The sequence below is a fragment of the Phalacrocorax aristotelis genome, chromosome 4 (assembly GCF_949628215.1).
Source record: "Phalacrocorax aristotelis chromosome 4, bGulAri2.1, whole genome shotgun sequence".
Classification (NCBI taxonomy): domain Eukaryota; kingdom Metazoa; phylum Chordata; class Aves; order Suliformes; family Phalacrocoracidae; genus Phalacrocorax; species Phalacrocorax aristotelis.
Window position 1 is genome coordinate 37,108,310 of NC_134279.1, and position 22,962 is coordinate 37,131,271.

The window sequence follows — 22,962 nt, forward strand, 5'->3', positions numbered from 1 at the left end:
ATAATGTTGTCCTGATGTACTCTTAATATTCAGCTATATCACTTCTACCTACCTACCTACTGTCCACTATATCTCTTAATTCCCATCTCATGTTACCCCATTATACTTTCACATATATTATGCACACAAGCACAGTATATGTGATTACACAACAACTAAAAGACAAAATTAATTGGGAAAGTATGCTTAATAAAAGAAATAAAAAAAAAAATTCCCAAACCCTCTTGCATTTAGGAGTAAAACATTAAAAGCATAAATGCAAAATCGTAAGTATAGAAGATCTGAAGTAGAATAAACAGTGTTACAGGGCACCAAAACCTGAACAGGAGACAACGTGATCCTGCTACAAAAAAGGCAAATGTCATTGAGATCAGCACCATAAAGCTAGATTACTGAGCTGCCAGAGAGGTCCCGCTGAAATACAGTGTTCAGCTATATCTTCAGCACTTGTAAGATTTAGGCAGAGAGAAAGGGAATATTCAGAGGAAAAGCAAGAAGGAAAGGGAAACATGAACTATGATATAAGATTGAGTGATACAAGTTTCTTTGATCTTGACAAGACTAGGCTGACAGTAGATGTGGTAACAAAAACGTAATGAGAGCCTCAGATGATCAGCTGTTGCCTAGTCCATCAGTGACAGGAAAGATTTGTGTTACACATTAGAAAAAAATGTCATACTGTGTGAAGCACTGCAACAGATGATCGGAGAAATCTCTAAAATGTTTGTCCCTGATCTTCAAGGACAGTACAAATATCTAGGAAGAGCGAGCTTGGCTTATCTACTCCCTGCTTAGAGCAGGACAATGGCTCAGAAAAGACCCTCCTGAGTTCCCTTCCAACCTTGGGTTTCTGTGATTGCATTACACATCATTTCTCTGGTAACTTCACTGTTTCTAGAAAACACGTAAAAACATGCCAAGGACAATGCTGAATTCTAGAAACAAAGTAATCCTAAATCATTCTAAAATCTGCACTATTGACTAGCTATGCCCCAAATTCTTCTGTATACAATACCGAACTCCAATACTCCTTTTTCCTCTGTGATTGTACATCCTCCATTTGTACATTTTAACCCTTTAAGTTTATTCTATTAATGCTGTAATAAAAAACAGTAACTGCATGCCTGTATACCTAAACAAAGAATATTTGGTAGAAAAATATGGAGGGTTTTTTTTGTCACATGTCAAACCACAGGCCCTTAACTCAAATGAGAATATGAAAATTAATGAAAGTATTCCAATTTTGGACTTTAACCACTTTCTCACGAAGAAAAGTAGGAAGTCATGGGTTTTTAATAAAAGTTGGTTCCTCAGGAGCAGCAGTAGCTGCTTTGGCAGTACCATTTAGTGTGTCTTTGAAGCCTCAAAATAGTATGTAATATAACCCATTTAAGAAGATGGTTTTAGCATCAGCTATAAAATAAAAGGAGATGCATTTCTGTCATGCTCCACTTTTTCAATCGCTATGGCCCCTATTTTAAATGGATCTTCCAAAGATGGTTTGAAAGCAGACTCCTTCACTCTATTTCTAGAAGGCTCCCATGAATTTTTGCGCTGCTTACAGCATGAACAAATCTATTAAAACGGAACAGTTTGAATTTTAAGGCATCTCTACAAGTAACTGCCTCAGCCTCATTCTTGGTGTTATTAAAAAAATAATTAAAACAGTCTAATTATTTTTATTATAATACATAAATAATGTTTTCCTTTATGAATACGACCCCTTCTCAGCCCTTTCCTTGACACATGTGGAAAAAAAAAAAAAGAAAAGAAGGAAAGATTAAATCTGCCAAGTAATAAACCCATAGCATTAACAAATCATGTATGCTGTAGAGCAAATCTCATTCTCTTGAAGACTGCCAGTAAATCAATTGACTTCCATTAAGCCTGGAAGGACTTTGGTTATAACACTGTCACTGTCCAAAGAAGTGGCCAAAATTACCTCTAACTGGTCTGGTCAACTAGACCAAGTCTTTTGATTTATTTTTTTAATAAGAAATTACATTAATTAGGGCTGGCTAACATAATTTGCATAAGGGTGGCGCTCTCTGTAACAGAAATGATGGAAAAATCATGGTGATGTATGTTTTCAACCAGGCCATTAATCATCCTTGTAATGTTTTAAACGAGTCTCCTCAGGCACCGATTATGGCCCTGGTCCTGCAATCAGAACTACTAGCACTATCACACTGACTTAAAGGGATCTCCCTCTGCCCGCACACAGCTGCATCTCCTTTCCCATTCCTTCGCTGTTCTTGCACATTCACCGCACTGTAAAGCTACAAAGTCAAGATATTTATCTGCACAAAAAAAGGAAGTGCCACACACTAATGCTGCACTCATCTTAAGCTCATTCACAGAGTACTTTCTACCTACCACATTTTAAAAAGGCAAATTGTTATAATTTCAAAGGTATAATTTTGAGAGTTGAAAAGCCTTCCACAGAAGCTTTGCTTATTCTGTTCTCACACGTACCCTTTTTACAAAAGGATTTTTAACACCAAGTTGAAAATGAATATTTACACACTGAAACATATTTTTTTGCTTGTGTTTGTACTTAAATTATTTTCTCCCTCAGTCTCTTATTTTCCTGTTCACTGATTCAGGAATACTGGGTGTTTCTGTCGATTTCATGTAGAATATATGGAACTAATTACAGAACACAGACATCAAAAACTGTGGTTTTCTAAGCTTTACTTAATTGTGGTTTCACAGGCTGCTATTCATCGCAATCTAGGAAGTGGTTAGATGCGTGGTTTATTATCAGTTTAAATAAAGAGCCGAAGTGTGAAGCATTGGTTCCACCTGAATTTTCCAGCCCATAAAAAATATGATTTTCCATGAACTGCAGACATTGCTTTCATTCTGTTGAACCCAAATTTTTTTTTCTGCATTAGCCTACTAGACTGAGAGGTACTGGCAAACCACAAGTCTATCCTTTGATCAAGACAGAAAGTGTGCTTCAAAACCATATGATTGAAAACACTCCTTTGAATGCTTGACAAAGCACTGTTTCACAAATAAACCAAAAAAGAATTAAGGTGACATTAAAAAAGGCATTACTTACAAGCACTGATCACTGTGTATGTATCTTAGTAAGTTTTTTTCCTGGGCGTGAGGGACAAACATTACAATCTGCCACAGAAGAGGGGAAAAAAGAAGCGGGGGTGGTGGTGGTGGGGAGGGTGGTGTACAACTCTGCAAGGAAACACTGGTCACAAACACTCGCTGAAGAGATCTGCCTTGCTACTGCTCGTGGGATTTCTTCCACCTGCCCTGCACAGTGAAGCCCCATGAGATGATCTGTTTGTTTAAATAAGAATAAAAACCCTTTCTGAAGGTTCTCAATACCAAAAATGAAACGTAATTGAGATATACTGCATAAATTACACTTATGAAGCAATGTCAAGCAAGTCGGGTAAATTAGCTGTGATGACTGCCATGCATTCCTGAAGAGTCAATCTAGTATTTTGAGAAAAATCTTTTCTGTTTTTGTACACTATTACACATTGACGATACCTAATTGCCAAGAAGATCATATGAGCGTGTTCTTAGCTTTCTTCCACTATTTACTATTTAATTTGAAGTTGTTTTGCATCTTTCAGACTACCTGTGCAGTCCCACTGGACAAACACAAGGATTTGAATTAACAAATTCAGATGTGTGAGCACAAACCACTTGTGGAATGGCAGGGGAGACAAACTGTCATTTCAAGTACATCACCATAAACTTAATATAATATGGCTGAATTTAGATGAGTAAAAATTCCCTTTTTAAGTTTACATTCCAGTTAAAAATTCAGAAGAGGACATTTTGCTGTTTAACAATTAAAGGTATGTTCTCTCCTCAAACAATGTATTAGTATTAGAGAAGGGTTACCTTAGCAACTATTGCGTTGTAAAAGAATTCTGAGAAACAAGGATGTTTTAGTAAATAACTAAAATGCTGACAACTCTTTTTTTTTCTGCCACTATTCCACTTCTATAGAATATTAAACCAATTTTTTGAGATATACACTGATTGTGATCTGAGAATGATAACATCAATACTGGTTTTAACCCAATTACTATCAAAGTTAAATTCTTCCAGGCAATCTTTACGTCATTGCTGAAACTGGTCCATGGTGTATAATTCACTCAGTTAGGAAATTAGAAGAATAGGTAGCAACTGTGAAATAAGATCTCACTGGGCGGAACATTATTCTCAGTGTAATAAACGCATATAGGGAAACAATTGTTTGCCAATTAATTTCTCAATATACTTTTAAAAATCCAATAATCTATTTAAACTTCGATAATGTGGCCATTATTTTGATGATGTGGTCATTGGTTTTCAGACTCCAATACCTAATATTTCCTGTTGAAGGCAATGGGAACTGCTTCTTTAAAAATCTGTCTGTCACCAGTCACACTGCCTGTATGACAAAGAAGAACTAGAATCAAGACATCCAAAGATTTCAAAAGCCTGTAAATTGGAAAGTATAACGTTATCTATTATTGCAATGTCAATAGTGTGCTTATCACTATATGACTAGAAATAATGAAGATTAAAATTGCATGAACAATAAATCCAAGTTGATGCATTGTTAGAACAACTTTAAAATATAGTTATTCTCCTGACAAAAACCACAGGAATAAGGTTGGTAAACAGAATGATCCAACCATGACTATTTGGCACTATAACTGCTGACAGTTACTCCCCTTGGGCAACCTGACTATTATTTTCTCTTTCTCCTCTCAACCTCAATACACAGCAGAAAACTGAAAAGAGGTGCCATGATTTTCTTGCAGCAGAAAGTATCAGTGGAAGGTACAAGTGCCTTACTGCAAGGAAGCCATGGTTCATGACAGACTTATTGGAGACAGAACGCTGCACATGACAGAGTCAGAGCAGGGTATAAAATAGCCATACTGAAAAATTCACATCCTGTGTGCTGTGCAAGAGGTGTTTGCTCCTGGTTCCCTTTGGGGATCCTCGATTGATTAGGAGATCACTTTTTCTAAGTATTCAATTAAAGACAGGACAGTGTGGAGTCTTTCATTAGTAAGTATACTCTGATACTTTATTAGGGAATTAGATTTAAAGAAAAATTGAGACTGGAAAGTAGTAATTTTTTTTCTTAAAACTGTGCTGTTAAAACAATTTTCCTCTGGTTTCAGATTTTTATGATGACATAACCGTAGTATCTTGCCACTCTTCCAAGTATTACCCACGAAATTTAGGCCAGCCCCTATCTATAAATTATCCACTGACATTTTGTATAGCACTAACTTTGTAAATTATAGCTTTGCGTAGCTTACTTAATGATGCTCCTTAGGCTCACATAATTGTTTTAAAAATTATCATTAACTTATTTTAAACAGCCTGCAGAGAAAAGTTGGTTCTGTTCACACTTGGGCAGCTTATAATTTATTGATTTTTCCAAATTCCCCTATAATTTGTAAGCGGTTTCTGGTAATGAAATATCAAATCTTATCACAGAAATTTTATTATTTCAGTTTTTTTCCTTCTTTAACAGCATGGAAAGTCTCTTTTCCAATTTAAAGCAGCACCTTCCCAGTGTAGTTTTTAAAAAATCATAGATTCACTAGTAAGAGATACATAGTTCATAGAAAAGGAGGCAGTAAATATAGAGAGTGCCTACTTAAAACAAGGGACAGCAACCACACTCTCAGAAAATAATCACAGAAGTCCCTGTAAGCATATCTATTATTATCACCTAAATGAAAATTTGCAAAACCCCCTCACTATTTACTAGCACTGTTGCATACAAACATGAGGTGTTGATTTGTCTTATTTAGTCTTGATGCTAAGAAAACGTATAAATAAATCCTTAACTACATGGAGATACGTGCTAGCAGCTTGCAAAACTAACAGCTGATTTTACTTTGTTCTTCTGTCATGACATCACCTCAAAGGTGTTCCCAGGCCTTAAATTACATGGGAATACAGTGCTGCTCTGAAGCGCATAAACAGAACAGTTCGGTTTACTATGGCAGAACAGAAGGCTGCTGCAGGGTCGACAGTTGCCCACAGTTGCACTTGTGCTTCACCTCCGTCCAGGGGGCTTTGTACACCTGTCTCTCACATTTGCAAAATACCAAGCATTCAATCCGGTCACCTCTATCACATCAAAGATCTGCAGCTTTGTTCCTTAAGTTCTAATGTTTTTAGATATGTTGTTAGCAAAGTAGTACTATTCCAAATTTTATATTGTCTTTCATCCATGTAGGTACCTAGCTGTAAACATAACCCAATTTTTTTATTCTTAATGACAACTGGGAGCATAACTGACAAACCCTCTGACAATTTTTCATTTCTCTTTGTACTACTGACTTGACCATCTCTCTTTGATATTTGGTGAAAAGCTGGCCTGTACTCTGAAGTGTTTTATACCAGCAAGCAGTTTCAAAACACTCTTATGAACCTTAATTCTACATTTATGTTGCATCAAAAGATGTACTGCTATTTTAGGCACCTAATTGCATGTTTTTTTCCATGTGAAAGGTGCTTATGACTTTCTTAAGCAGAACGGCAATTAAAAAAAGTAAATACAGCATTTAAAAGACAAGAATTCCAAGCCAAAAAGGCATTACACAGATGACTCAAGAACGGGAAGTATTTTATTATTAACTTTTGATTACCCAGAACACCTCCCACTAAAAAGCCTGAAGACAAATATGCACACACAAGTCAGAGGAGTTCAGATCATCAGAGTGATTTTCAGAAGATAAGCAAGGGCAACCCTATTAACAGCTTACATATTAAAAGCCTACATATATGTGGCTAAATGTCCTGCCGGTTAGCAAGTTAAAAATGATTTGGCATTTGGTCCTTTCCCTCAAGAAATACAGATAATGACCGAATAACTTTGATAATTTGGCTCAACTCAGTTATCTTACTCTCCTTGGCTACCTAGTCAATTTGGTCCTGTGGGCCAGCAAGGAAGTTCAGGGTCAGTTGCGCAAAGTTAGCAAAATTTGTCTACTAAAGAATTTTAGATGTTTTGAAGTTTAAAAAATTGTGACATTTTTACATTCACAGGAAAGCATAATAAGTAACAGAAAAATATAGAAAATAAAACATTTGAAAATTCAAATTTAAGAAATTGTATTTACTATGCCAACTAGTCACAAAACCATGAGGATACTAATTTCTAACAGAATTACCTTAGCACAGCATATGTCTTGTTAAAGACGGTCATGCTGTTTAAAGGGTATTTGTCACACTGTTAGAAGAACATTTAGAACACGAGATGTCTACCGAAAAACTCTTAAGTTAACTAAGTGCTACCAAAAGACACCAGGGCTACATACAGGACAAGAAAGCATCAGATTGATTTAATTATCTACACCACTACACTGAAATTCCCCATACCACCTAACAGACTTACTCGGATGAGACTGAGGACTGTTGTATGTGGTGTCAGGGTAGAGTTACATGGCGTTCCCCCAAGGAATCCTTTTGCAGCTGGAAGGGATGGGCTATTAGGAACCACCAACTTCATAATGTCTGTAGGATTACATATAAAATTGCTTCCACAGGCTGTGCCATCTGCTATCACACCTCCACTTTTCAAGTGCCTTTGAACCCAGTCTTTCATGCACTAAATCATTCCCTTCAGTTTGAAGCCCAGCATTTTATTTCTCCTCAAAAATGATTCATATTATTTTTCTTCCTACGATTTATTGTCTAGCTCAAAAGCAGAGTGAAACGAACACTCAAGCAGCCTAAGCATTCTGCCTCTGGAAATGCCTTTTGCCAAACAACTTGCTCTCCATTTTTACATGCAAGGTTTTGTTTATTTCATTTTGTTTTTTAAACAGTTACAGTTCTTCAACAACATACACCAGCTATCAGGAGTGAACCTGGAAGCAACCCTCCTGAATTCCTTCTCTACCACCCTAGCTGAGATAATTGAAAGAACAGATGCAACAGCTTTGTGATTATCTAGACTTTCCCATGAAAACAAAACCAAAAGCTTTTCAACAAATTCCTGGCTTCTTCAGCCAAACCTTTCATCATCATCATTAAAAAAAGTTTTGAGTACTTATGAGAAGCTAACAAATGACAGCTCATAATCCCCATCTGTAACACCAGAGGCCAGGTACTGCAAAGAAAAGACAGGTGCAAATTTTGGTATTCCCATAGTGCTTATTATCTATCTTGTTTCAGAAACAAAAGGATTTCTCTTAACACCACCACCAATACCCTATGTTAATCTTTCTACAAGCAAACCCTTACCCTGAAGCTACTATACAATGCTATTACTCTGTCAATAATTTTTCTCCTGAATTTAAAGAGGCGCTTCCACCAGTCTGTGGAGTTCACCTGGGCACTCAGTCACCCACCGAAGCTGCTCCACAGCTGATCTGATCTCAAATGTCTAGAGCTGCACCCATCATTCCCTTTTTTTCCACGCAATTCTGCTGTTCCTAAGAGCCTTTCAGATCAAGACCATATGTTAAAAAAAAAAAAAAAAAGAGAAGTTGCACTGAGTAACTCTGTTCTGTCCCAAATTCTTTCCTTTCATTCCCATTTTCATCTTTTCCAACTAGAATTAGGGTAAGAAATTAGCACAGCACACTCCACTCTAATTAGTTCCTGCCTGTTTTGTTGGGGTGAGGCAATGGATAGGACTGCGGCATGACTAAGATATTATGCATAATGGATAGGGACATGACATGAACGTAGCTAAAATAGCATAACTGAAAATTATGGTGCTGCCTGAAACCTAGTATCAAATGTACATTTGCTTACCTTTTTTTCCACTAGCAAGCATGTCAGACACAACGTCTCAGTATTTGAAAGCACAAAAAATCTAGGACTGTGCCAGTTACACAGGGGATTACTTTGAGAATGGGACAGAGTCACTTTGCTTTGGAATTTGTAGAGAAGCCATCAGCGTGCTTTCTCAAAAAGCTGTGAATAACATGTTGATCCTGGAAATTGGAAAAGGGATAGTCAACTAGACAATTACGTAATATTTAAAACATAAAAAATAAATATAAAGGTAGCCAAAAAAAGAAAAAAGTAACCAGTAGAGCTAAAGGGACCTGGGAGAACAAGAAGGTGGTGTTGGGGTCCTTTTTGTTTGTGCGGGGGGTTTGTGGGGTTGTTTTTGTTTTTTTTTTAAACCAAACACATTAAGTGAAAAAGTAGCACTTCTAACACTCAGAAAAGGATTAAATGAAAAAAAAAAAAATCACACAAATACCTAAGACACTGCACTCTTTAGAATAGACACGATCAATAAGATTGAATATATTTGAACTGTGACTACAGAATAATTTTAAGAGAATAAAGGAACATTTGGACATTGTTGTGAAGTTTTAAGTTGAGGTAGCATCCAACAGCTCCAATTACATGGGATCAGTGTGTTTACAGTTTAAAAGTGACACATTTCTACATACATACATACCCCTCTCAAGTAGAGGAGTTTTGAAGTTCCTTTTCCATGAGGTGCCTATACAACTTGATTTTAGCAAAGCATGTTGTAAAGGCATGAAGTTTACCTGGGTTCAGGGGGTACATGGACAACTATTTGCAAGGAACACCTGTTACAGACTACTAAACAGACGAAGCAGACAGGCTTAGAGAATCCCCCTCTTCTGCAGAAAATAGCTGGTAAGTGGGGGATTACAGGAGGGGTGAAGAACCACAGCCGCTTGACCTCCTCCTACTGCTCCATGCCATCCTTTTACAGCCACCACTGGTTGCAGGCTCCTGGGCTAGGCAACCTTTGGTTTGATTCAAGGCAGTCTGACATTTGGGAAACTGGGAAAGCAGCTGGAAAGGCTTTTAACTTGACATAACTGCTAACTCTGTTGAATAATAAATTCTCAAATTCACATGCCAATATAAACACCACATATTAAATGCTTTAATGTGTTACTACTGACTGATAAAAGACTAACCAGCTTCATCTGATCCGCATTCATTTGTAAAGAACCCTTTTAGAAGTGAGATTTTGAGAAGGAAGAAAGAATCTCTTCAAAGATCAGTTAAAGGGAAGTTGGTACAAGTAGAGAATAACGTATTTCAGGCTAATATTTATATTTGTTACAGGGTGGTAGTATTATTCCTTTGTGAATTTATTCTGTGTAATTGCTCTGATCAGACCTAATTCAGTCCTTCTTGAGTGAACTTAAAAAACAAAAAAAAACAACCAAAAGACTCATATACTACTTGGAAAAAAAAAAAGTTTATCAGTTAGTATAATGGTAGCCTTTCATTAAGTAAAAAACCTCACAATCTCAGATGTCCTTCAAGTGCTGACATCAAGACGCAATAAAAGCCATTTACTTATTTTTAAATCTTGAGTTTTGATATTTAACTCTGTTTTACTATAAGGACACATTCTCATAATGAGGGGTCCCAGAATATATTGAGAACTACAATATTAAAATGGAATGATTTAAAGTTATGTTCATTAGTGATGTGTCCCCCGCTTATTAGCAGGTGTAAGCTTCAATGTCTATTAAGTCAAGGTGAATGACAAAAGTAACGCCCACAGGTAACTGCTGTGGTAATCCACAAGCCTGGTAATTCACCCCGGTCCACCTTCCCTATGTACCATGTATTCTCTTCCTTGCATCATTAATGCAGATTGGATTTTCCAGATACCTATCCTTCCTGGATTTGTACAGAGGTAGGTTTTTTTTTTTCTATTTTCTCATCAATTGGCAAAATATAGTTCTTTCAAATTGTTCCCAAACAGACATACTGTTTCTTGAGATCACACATACTCCAGCCAGACCACTCCCAGGGTCATGCCATTCCAGGAGACTTTTGAAACCATTTAAGACAAGACAGAAACAGTCTTCTTTCTATCTTTAACTTCTCTTGTAGACTTTTTGAAAACAACCGAGCACACAACATTAAAACTTATATATGCAACGTTTGTTGCAGAATACTACCATAAAGTAAATGATATACTATGAAAAAGTAATACTCATTTTCAAATTAAATGTCATACATAAACTTCCAATGAAAATGCTATGAGACACACTAATAGAGTTTCCAAATAGTAGGAGTCCTTAACAATATATTTATTATTAAATAGAACCCCCATAAAAGCCCTTAGTAACTTACAGAAATTAAAGAAAAGATTGTCTCATGTATTTGAAACACTTTTCCAATATGTTTTCTAAATTTTTTTTTTACTTTTCAGGATATTTAAAGAGCGTAAAACATCGTTTGCACTGAATCATCCTACTATCTGCTTTCACATGGAAGGAGAGGGTTAATATGGGATTGAAGACATAATTTGGAGAAAGGAGTAAAAAGGGCTGCCTGCTTTTTCTTGACAGTTGCCCCATCTCTTGTTTATGGCAATAATTTGTGCTTGAAAGAGGTTGCCAGAGTGATCTAACTTGTACATAACGCTATCGACAACTAAGAAGAGAGCAGTTTTCACAAGCTTTTCTCCACCTCACTTGTTTTGACTTCCCCTCAATACTGTTTTTCAAAAATACAATTTTAAGATTTATGTGAATGCTCCCTAACCAGGATCAGTTCTATTACTTGTTGAACGCTCCTGATTTTTTCTGGAAGAAATGATACTGAAGTTGTTGAATAGAAAAAATCCAAAGCATGACGTCTGAGGTGTGGCAACATATTGCATTTAATTTTAAAATTATTGTTACTTATTCAGAACTAAGAAAATGAGCTAACACTTTAATATCTTTTGCCATAGTGAAACTGGGTGGGATATACAATAAACTTCCAAAAATCAATGAATTTAAATTTTAGTCAAATATGCAATGAGTTTGTTAAACAAAAAAAAAGTCTGTCCAAGAATACAAAATTACCTTACCTTGTCCTACAAACAGTCAATGAAATGATTCATGATTCTTTTCAGCCTGAGCCACTTTAAAACTAACAAAAAAAAAAAAAGAAAAACAAACAAACAAAAAAACCAACAAAAGAAATTGTATGTACTAGATATACTACCTGAGCAACTACATTCAAATTTTGGCCAGAGGAAAAGGAACCTAGTCCTTCAGACTACAAAACTTACTAACATATAAGCATATTAACTCCTTTTAAGAACGAAATGACAACCAGTTTGGTTCAAAATGTCTCTCTTCCTATTAGAATCTCAGAAAACCCACACACACTGACAGCGCAGGTTGTGCAGGTCAAGGACACGCTTCCATGGACTTCTGTGCAGGCCCACCAATTTTCTAGAATAATTTTGCTAGATTCATTTCTAACCTTGCCTCTCTGCAAGTCTCCTTCACATACACTGATTTTTATATTTTTTTATGATGTTTATGTGACAGAATGAGATATGGTCACAGGAAAACAAGATTTTATGATTTGATTAGAAAATATCTTTAAGAGGTTCTTTCTGCTTCGAAGCATTTTTTGACCCTCTCACTGTAGTCGCACAAATAGCAGCCATCCTTGGGCTTGTACTTTTTGTAGGTTTGGGGTTTGTTTTTTGTTTGCCTGTTTGTTTTTATTACCTTGAAGCACGTCACTCCTATCTATTTTGGGGTAATCTTTAATGTCTCATTAAAAACGTTTAAAAGGAATTTATCTTTAAAGCTCAAACACAAATTTAATGCAAAATGAAATCTCCAAGGAAAGAATTAGTCCAAAAGCCTCTCCGATTTACCATGATTTTTTGCGACACACACAGAAATTTGAATGATTGCATTTGCATGCTGGAGCATCTTTGAGTTTATTGATTCATCCAGGCTTAGGTTTCACTACACCTAATCAGTGGAAACTCTGAACACAGAGGTTTTGTTCAAGAGTCCTTCCCATCATACGCAGGATTTTCAGTCTTTTTTCACTTCATGTAGTATTGCAAAGCACTAAACACTCGCACACTCTCCTGCTGCTTCATACCACCTTGGCTTAAACAACCCTCAAATCGTGTTATTTCCAAAATCTTTTGAGTACTTCCTAGGAAAGTGTATTAAAAATGTTTGTTTAGGAGGTCAATAATGTCCTTTCTGATGTTTCTGGCTGGATTTTCAGTTATTGCAGCCAAAGTTAAGCCTCTCTTGGGCTTTGGTACTGACATGCAAGATACACACCTGATATCTCTGAAATCTGTGGATTTCTGAAAGGAAGAGAATGCTAGGTAAGAGCTTTCTTGTCTCTGTTCTGTAAGTATGCACTTTTCCTATTGGTACTAAAATTTTATTTGCTTTTTTCATTAAACAAGCTCAATTAAAAAGGTTCCACAAACAAAATTAACATGCTCAACCCTAAAAAAGCAAAGCTTAGCCAATTTGGATTAAATAAAGGAAAAATTATTAGATAGCCCTAAAGAGATTATCTGCACAGTATTAAATTTAATCTTCTTTACTGTTAATAGCAAGAGCACTACTAATAGCACCTCTGCATCAAAAGAAAAAAATATCTCTTGGACTGAAATCCAGGTAGCTATACAGGTACTGCACCAAAATCACAGAACACCTGCCAAGTCACTTTTAAACCAGGTCAGTCTTTAAGCAGCTTCTCGGATTTTCCTCTTCATCTTCACTTGCACAGAGCAGGGTTAAGTGTGCTCTTTGCAAAGATCTTTGGCATGATCTTTGATGACAAATGACATGCTACCATATGCCAAAAAAGAAGGGGAATACAGTCACCCCCAGCTTCAACTTTAACTGGAGCTGCTTTGTTCTGAGTGCCCTGAATAATTAATAACTACTTTGGCAATCAGTCATGCATTCCTTAATGGCACCTCAGGCATCAAGTATCCCATTCACCCACTCCCCAAGTAACAATGGACTTTATTACATCAAGTTTTCTCTGCCAAACTTGTAACTGACATAATTTAAACTAAACAAGTCACTAGGAAGACTGAAGCCCAAACATAAGAGTTTATAAGGTTTCCCTCAATTACATGTGGCTACTACATGGATTAGAGCTGTAACTGGGGGCAAGCGAGAAGAAGGGAGAAAGAAATGAAATATGAATTATTTTTGCAATAAAGTTGTAGGAGGGTTTAGGTGGTATAGTGCTGCCAAAACCATGGCTTTTAATAAATGCATAGCTGCACAGTCAAAACGCAGAACAACCGCTAAGCAGCCCTTAGTGAATAAAGGAGCTCACCAGTAAGCACAGACTAAGTGACAGGGCAGCACATGAAAAGAGTGACTAAGAATAACAGCTGTGCTGAAAGTAGCGTAACAGTTTTGACATAACACAAACTACATTTTCTTAGTAAGAATAGGCTTTTTCAACACTTCCTTCCACTTTACAGTATTCCAGACAAAATTAACTTGCAACTATAAAGCAGAGGAAAGAAAAGAGGAGTTAGACCAGACTTATAGAAAGTTCTAGATGTACCCAGGATACACAACTTAAAATGGAAGAAATTCAAATAATTAAACTGCAATTCGTTAGAATCCAAAGAAAAGCTCACGTTTTTTTTTTTCGGGGAGCATTCTGCTTGTATACTGTACGTGAACTGCTGGTACGCAGTGCCTTACAATCCCATGGTAAACCTTTCTCTAAAATGGTGTTGCATCTATTGATATTGGAGGTGCTGCAAGTCTTTTTGAGTGACTAAATCTTTGAAGTAAAGCAACCAGATCAATAGCCATTCTCCCCCTACTTATTCATAATGTGAAAAGTTGGTTTGAAATATAATATACAAAGTAAAAATATCTATATATACGATAAATTACAGTAGATTTAAACAAAGCCATTTCTCTTGCTCTTTAAAGGACCTAAAAATGTGTCCGGTGCCCCTCTCTGTGTGTGGCCTCCAAATACAGAAACAAGCTTGCACTGTTTTATTTCAGTTTTGCTTCATTTCTCCCCAAACAATCTCTCATTGCTAGTCTACCAGGCATCTCCCCCTCCCCCTCTTGTCAAAAAACGACAAAAAAAAATTTAACTGTTTAGGACCAATTCATTGAAGTGAATCACTAAGTGAATCAGTTATGTTTTTGCAGGAATTATTTAAAATTTACACTCATTCCTCTAGCTGACATCTTTTTTGTGGGGAGGAGGGAGGGGAGGAGGGGGTTGTAAGTTTTAGTTTCTCTTGAGATGTTGGATGAGATAGCATAGTTTCAAAGAAAAACATGTATTTTTTTTTGGCATCAGTTTTCAATTGCTTTAGGTACAAGAAGCAGGTCTAATGCTGAAACTCAGCCATACAGTTTTCATTTACAATCTGCAGCCTGAAATGTGAAATTTTCATGGCTTATTATGACAGAATTTTTGATCAAAACAATCACAGCCCTTTTAAAGCCAGCTTTGGAAATTAATCCTCACAAAGCAATAGGCCATCGTTATACTGCACATTTTGGGGTTAGTTCTAAATTCCTATGGCATGAAGGGGGCTGCTCTTGCCTGTTATATATGAGAGAGACAACATGCTCGGTTTCTAAAACAGTTTGTACATATACTTCTTATGCTATATGAGCTTTGTTAATGGAGAAAAATGGGGAACTAAAAATGCATCCTACAATGTCAGCTCTGTTTCTGTCTATTGAATAAGTGATGTAAATATTTTGCAGATTAAAGAATTGTTTTGCAAGTGTTGATAATTTAAGTGTTATAACCAGTTTTCCCCATCAAATATCAAGAAATAAACTCAGTCCATTTGCACAGAATGGCACCAGGATAATTATACCTGTACTCTGGTATTTTGAGGTGCCTTTGTTTAATCCATTCCACAGAAATTGGATCATACATAAGTCAGATACGCAGCAGGTTGGATGTAATACTAGAGCTGCAACAATTTAATTTGGCAGCAGCCCACAAATACATCTATTTAGGGATTTTCTTTTACCATTTTCTAAAAGTAAACATACTTATTACATTCTGCCCTCAGGTGTACAAAAGTTTAAACCTGGCCATCTTTCAAGTTGGTTTGGAGAGTGATTGACACTTTATTTCATTTCAAAATTCATCATTATCAGGTCATACTATTCTACTAACAAAAGCATATATCGAACTCATGAAATAGAAAAATAGGCAGATGAAACCTTTAATCACTGTAGGAATAGTTCTTAGTTAGGCCTAAACATTTAAAAATACTTATAGGAAAATGAGAGAAAATAATATACATAGATATCTATATCTATGTACACACACACACAACACTACACTTCACTGACGTAATCACCAGTATGCTAAATAAATTATGTAGAAGATTATGTATTGTTGAAGGAGATGTGAAATTGTTCTTTGCTTCTTCTCAGTAGCTGAAGTTTTTGCAAATAGGAGAAGAGGCAAAAATGGCAAAAGCAATGAGCAAGTGAAATTCATTTTAAGTGAAGCGCATGTCAGTGGGGTTACAACATGGATTCTTTTGATACATTTTTTATTGAGCTTGCAGATATTTTCCACCAACCAAATACCACAGACCACAAGACTACTTAGGAGATTCACAACGTGAATTATGAGGAATTAAACAAAAATACTCCTTCCTCTCTTTATATTGGAATACCTATTCTAAAACAAGGCAACCCCTGTTCTGCTCCACTCTAATGTTTCAGAACATTATCTCAACCTTGAAAAATGTATAAACACTGTTTCGCTATCACAGGTCTTTCATTTGGTGAAAAAAGGTAACAAAAATCTGTTGACATAAAAATAGTCACATTTTAGACAATGACTATTGTTTAATACCTACAATTTACAAGTGTTAAGCCACGTTCAAGAGAAGTCTAAAGTACAGTTTCCAGGGAAAAAATGCAGTGGAAAATGAGTATTATGCATTGTCTGCTTCGTCCCTATAATAAAACAATCCAGAAGTGTAAGAACATTTCTGGTTTTGAACTAGGTATAATCATTTGGCTGTGTATGTCTAAAAGCAGCTGACTAACAAAAAATTAATTCCTTCAATCTTCTTTGTAACTTCCCAATGCTCTTTCAATGTCACTCAGCTGATTCTTATGCTGATTTTTCTTCTCTCAAAGCTAGAAAACAGTTTTTTTTTCACAGTACTGTACTAGGAATGCAAACATTTTATTGAAGTTTCCACACAAACAACCGAGCCCACAACTTCCCAGTCCAAAGCCATCTAAGAACAACCACAAGAACACTCAGTTAGTTAAAAAAAAGAAACAAAATGTACAATTCTGGAAGACAGATTGCTCGTTATTATTATTGTTAAGAAATAAACAGTAATTAATCCCGAGCTATTAAAAGATTCTTTTGAGCTACCACTTCAAAGATCTTGTTTTCCTGAAATGTTCCAATCTGAAACATGTTACTTACTGGCATAAGAAGTGTATAATGGATGCAGAATCCAGGTTCAGAAGGAAAATATTCATCAGACACAAATCTTATTCTGATCTGGTTTCCTTTGGAGATTTGTCTGCTTGGCACACTACTGGAACCACACCAGCGCCCTAAAACAGTGCCATCACTAGGCTCTTCAACTTCTACAAAGTCATACCTGAACAGAAAAGAAAATCAGATGTTTATTTATTGGTGAGATTTCTATAAACTTCCTGCTTTAATCAATAAACTGACTCTGCAGATTGCAATTTCTTTTGTTTTTCCTTAATTCTAAAAATATGCTATCAAAGCCAGCTATTTTAAGCTTAGCTTCCAAGTTGCTACTGGCTTAAATACATAATAAAATCATGCAGTGAGGTTAAAAAAATAAAAGCAGAGTTAGCATTTTGAAAAGACCCATGAGTATGGTTTCGTTTGCTCCTTTTATGGGAAGCAATTACAACACGTGGGATAGGGCAGAATAAAGTCAGAGAAAAAAAGATTGAAGTTGCCTAAGGCCAGCACGGTAACTCAAACTGCAGTATCACTAGCAGTATACTGCATGTCACCAGTGAAACTGCAGGGGCCTTCTGGTACGGAAAACTTGCCCTCCTGTTAATACCAGTGGTGAATAAGCTCCTGAAGGTTAAGGTGGCTTAGGGAAACTTGGAAGCACATTTTGAGTTTATGCACATCCCAATGAGACATTTGTTGAGCAACGACCTAGACGTACTGAGTGTCAGAAATAACCTCATATTTTGGTAATATTGACACAGGAGATACGGGTTGGGAGCTCTGAGAGAATGAAACGTATTAAGTTTGATTTAGTTTAATTGGTTTTTAACGTGTGGTCTTGGTATCCCTGGGGATCTGTGAACAACTTCAAATAGATCCACGAAGGGCAACTAAGAAACACCAGTCAACCGTCATCAATAAGCTTCAATACAGCACACAAAGGTCCTTGCTTCCACTGGAAACGTTTAGGGGGTTCCCAAGTCATAAAAACACTGAAAGCCACTGCTCTAGAAGGTCCATCTGGTTGCAGTGCTTCAACCTGTTTCATGTCAGTTCCCCAGCTGCCTGCTACAGAATAAACACTCAGCATTTCAGCTGGGTTTCCCCTGCTGCAGCTTGAAACCCTCGGAGCCCCAGCCGCAGCACAGCCCGGTGGTTCAGAGATGGGAGAGGGCATCGGTTAAATCATGGCAAGCATTTGGAAGTTCACAGCTGCAGCCTTCCAAGACACCATTTTACTTTTAAACCACAACTTGTATTCTAAGCACAAGCATAACACGCCTCTGAGAATGTTTCAAGATTTCTGATGTTTTTATGTTCTTTTACATGTGTAGTCATATCCTAAATATGTCTCACATAAATCTAAATTGGTAAATAGCATTGAATCCTTTTCAAGGGTACAAACAGCCCTACCTCTGATGATAGCAAATACTCCTAAAATATGAGACATGCACACACACTCTACCAAATATGCCAAGCAATATTTAATGTGAAAATTATTACCTCAAACATTTTCTCCTAAAGCTTTTTCTGGATTTTTTTTTTTCAGTAAAGCTAATCTTTATAATGATTCCCAGTTCCCTAGTTAGACAGCAGGCAATAAATTCTTGTGTTGCATGTTTGTGCAAGACTGACTTGCACATTTATTATCTCCATTTAAAGGACCAGTATTTTTTCCACTTAATTAAAAATGAATGCAATGAATATGCTCATTAACTGTGTTCAAAATCCATTACTGCCATGTACCACAGTTTTAAATCTTTGTTGAACTTATGATACTAATTACTTTATCACCATCTTTTTTCCCCCCAAACACTAACTCCTTTAACTGATCCACCAGTGTTTTTATTTTACGATCAGGCATACAACTTATTACAAAGGCAGTGTGTACATTAGTTGTACTAAGACTTCAGGGCTCAACACATTTATAAAAATTATTTTGAGCACTGAACTTCTTTTGTCTTAAGATTAGCTTAAGACGTTTCCAAAGATAGGTTTTTTATTTTTTTAGTTAAGAATACGAAATAATTATCTACTTTTCTGATTTGTAAAGAGTGAATAAGTTAATCATTATGTTTATTGACGTAAGCTTAAGATGTCTGGGAGGTCAGGCATAGCATAGGTGTTAGTGCTTCTACATAACTTACAGAGTAATTTCTATTGCACCCTTTGATCTCCTGGTACCCCTGAAGTAAAAGAGAAACTCAAATTTCACAGTTTAAATCCTAAACCCTTAAAATAAATGCTAATTAATTCCATTAGTTGAGAGGTAAAATAGATGGGAAAAAGTAATCTGAAAAACCCAAACAAAATTCAGCTTTCTGATATGCATGACAGACCCAGATAATTCTGTTTGTCAAGGTGTTTCTTCTATACTCAGTTCTTTTATCCTTGATAAATGTATGTGGTATTTCTAAACAAGCTATCGTTCCTAACTTAAAAAAAAAAATCTGAATTTTTTTTGTGTTATCAGTGTTACCTTGAATGAGAGGTTTCTCAATCACCCTTCCCCCATCCTAATACCATTCTGATCATCAGAAATCCACTTGTTTCCAAGTGATCAATCTGGAAACACTAATCATTATATAGCACTTAGGAGTACTGCACTGAAGTGTGCACAATTACCAATATCACTATTTAAGGGATTTACTAAAACCTATTTTATAAGCCAATCTAACATAACTTTCTCATGACAACATGGTACAGTACATACGGCACGGTTTATAATGATTACCCACTTTCTGCAACGTCTCCCTCAGGACCTGTAGAGGATTTCTGTTCAACAAATAAATCTGGTGCTGTAGACAAAAAAATCTGTTTTCAAAAGCAAATATATGAGATATGAGTATCGGTTTCTTACTGCTGGACACAAATGTAGGTGTAGCTCCCTGCACAATATAGATATTTCACAATCAGCAAGGGGAATCTTTAGAAATTCGGTCTACAACAACAGAAGAAAGTCCCTCACATGTTTCCTGGACATAATGACATTTTTAGCCAGTAACTTTATTCCTGTCAGTTCTGTAGGCTGAATGTGCTGCAAGAGTCTGCCGAAAGAGTCTTCTGTGCAACTAAAATTCTTTGCATTGCACATCTGGACTGAAGTCTGAACTTGCTGTGAGAAGTAACAAAACAGAGTGGTTCAAATGCTTCAGCATTTACAAGATGGTGCTACATAATTCTACAGCTTCACGTCACAGGGCTAAAGAGCAGTGGGGACAATAGCATAGCCATCCAAAATTATTTCTCCATCAAGAGAAGCTTGTACTTGAAATGCAAGAAAAATAGAATAAATAACTAAAAACTGAGAAGCTATTTTCCATCTGCAATGGAGTAAAAAAAATATTAAAATGCAAGTTGAATCAAACAAAGACTCTTTTTTTGTGCAGTGTACAGAGAAAACACAACCCTATTTGACAACAACTAAATAAATGCTCTGGTGCTGTATCTATGTTCAATATATTATTCAAATATTACTAAGTAAAATTTATGACAAAGAAGTAGTCCAGTCTCCTTTCCCGGGATGAAAGATGCTTGTGCCTTTACTCATGATGCCCAAAATGCCTTTCCTTATACCTGTTCCAGAACAGATATTCCTCTTCCCTATGGCGTAGGTGCCTGGGACTGTGGATTGGATTAACAACCTCAACAAAGAATTTATTGGAAAAGAGCAAGGAAGCGATGTAAGCAACTATAAACTTCAATGCTTTTCCAACCAGGAAATGTGTTTTCCAAGGGAATAGGTTTTCCTATCCTTTCTATATTTTTTCTGTGGTTTACACTGTCATTTACCAAACATTTTCTGACAGAGTGTTTACCTTGGCTTGCAGTTTTGTGCAAGTTTTTGTGCAGTTTTACTTTTGTTTGTATGGAGAAATAGGAAGCTGATAAAAAACCCTGTCTTTTTTTTTTTTTCTTTTAGTGTCCTGTGGGACACTGTAATATTCCTGTACCAACTTGTTTTAAAGCACATGGAATTCCAAGGTTTTCCTGGTGCTGGCACAGCACACCAAAATACCTACCTCAGCTGCAGACCAAAAGCATTCAAGGTCCCCTGGCAGTTGACCAGACAAACTTATTATTGTATTATCGTGTTATTGTATGGAACTTAGGTGCTTTATATTTGGACAGCTTCAATTTTGGAAACATTGGAAATTACTAAAAAGTGTCATCATGAAAATATAATTTTGATCTTTTTCTAACCGAAGTTTTAACACCACCATTCTACAGGAAAAGTTCTTCTTCCTCTTCTACTTCCATTTGAAATAATTTTAATTTTCGCTACTGAAATATTTAAATTTCCTACGGAACAAAATTTTGTGTTTCCATATTTGACTTAACTGTGTATTTGTATAGACAAATCTGTAAGAGTATTGGCGACACCTTATGTAGTCTTCACCTCTTAGATCACTTAAATCACAGCTGTAAGTAATCATATTGCTTTTTGTGAAATAAACACTATATTTACATACAGAGGAAAGTAAAGACAAGTGTTTAGCTTGAAGACGTGTTTTTACAAAGCTTGTCTGCCTCACTTGAAATAAATTCTGGAGGCCTCCTCCAGTCAACCCAGCTCTCCAGTAACGCTCTGATGGGCAGATTCACATTTATCTTGGTGGAGAAGGGAACACCGGAGCAGAACAGAGGCACTCAAATTCCTGGTATCTAATGCCAGACCCAAACTATTTAACCAGCCTTGTTATACCCCACAGGTGAGCGCAGGGTACAGTGTCTAGCAAAAATGCAGGGGAACGCAAAGCTTATGACAAAGGGCAGGGGAAACATGGGAGGAACCCAAGCAGGAAGAAGGCAGAAGAGGAGAGAGCAGCATACTGGATTAGAGAAATAAAAGTGGATTTCAGGCAAACTACAATACCTACAGATGTAGCAACAGTTGTAAAAAGAGGAGTGTACTGCACTATTCATTCAATAGGTGGAGAACTAACTTCTTTTCTATTACCAATACTGCCCCCTCTCCCTGAGACTAAAGTCAGCTTTCCTCAAAGACCAATGCACAGAGATACAAGATTAATATCAAAATGACACAAAAATTAAACAGTTGTTAATAATGAAACTGCAGGCACTTGTGCACTATTTTTCAGTTTATGCAAGAGGAAATATTACTTTCGGTAATTTTTTTTCCCCTCCAATATGGCCAGGTAGCACAACAACCTGCCACCCAAGTTTTCAAGCTTCAGAACAGCTGTTTAATTAATTTGATTTTCAAATGCATTAATTTACTTCATACTGTTTTGTATGTGCTTCCAGACCCCAAAAATGTATATGAACCTCAGACTGGAAAATATTGGCCCATTCAGTCCAGCAGATAAAATCATGATCATGAAATCACAAATCACTAGCAGTGCACATCAGTAAGGAGTTAGCTATTGATAACTCCACTTCCCAGCCAGGCAGCAGAGAAGCAGCTCAAATGATATAGAAAGCAAATTTCCTGAAGGAAGGGAAGGGAGAAGGCACCTTGACCGAAATGGTGGCCCTGTGCCAGCACCAGCAGATACTCCACGCACGGCAAAAATTAAATAAAAATGATTCTGCCCAATGTTATCAGAAACATTTGACTGGGGCTACTTTGATTGACAATAAAGATAGAATGCTGGAAGAAAACTGTTTTTAGAAGACTATCTAATTAAACAAAAAGTAAATATTTAAAATATTCTCTCTGGATTTTGTCTTTCCAAAAGGATGTTCTGAAAAAAGTTACCCAGAATCATTTGACTTTAT

General features: G+C 36.4%; 1 protein-coding gene across 1 annotated transcript in view; it reads right to left on the reverse strand.

The window, feature by feature from the left end:
* PDGFC (platelet derived growth factor C) overlaps positions 1–22,962 on the reverse strand; it is a 138,520-nt gene that overhangs the window by 21,594 nt on the left and 93,964 nt on the right. The window contains exon 3 of the mRNA XM_075091005.1: positions 17,203–17,383. Within this exon, the coding sequence (XP_074947106.1) occupies positions 17,203–17,383 (181 nt within the window). The remainder of the gene's footprint in view (positions 1–17,202; positions 17,384–22,962) is intronic.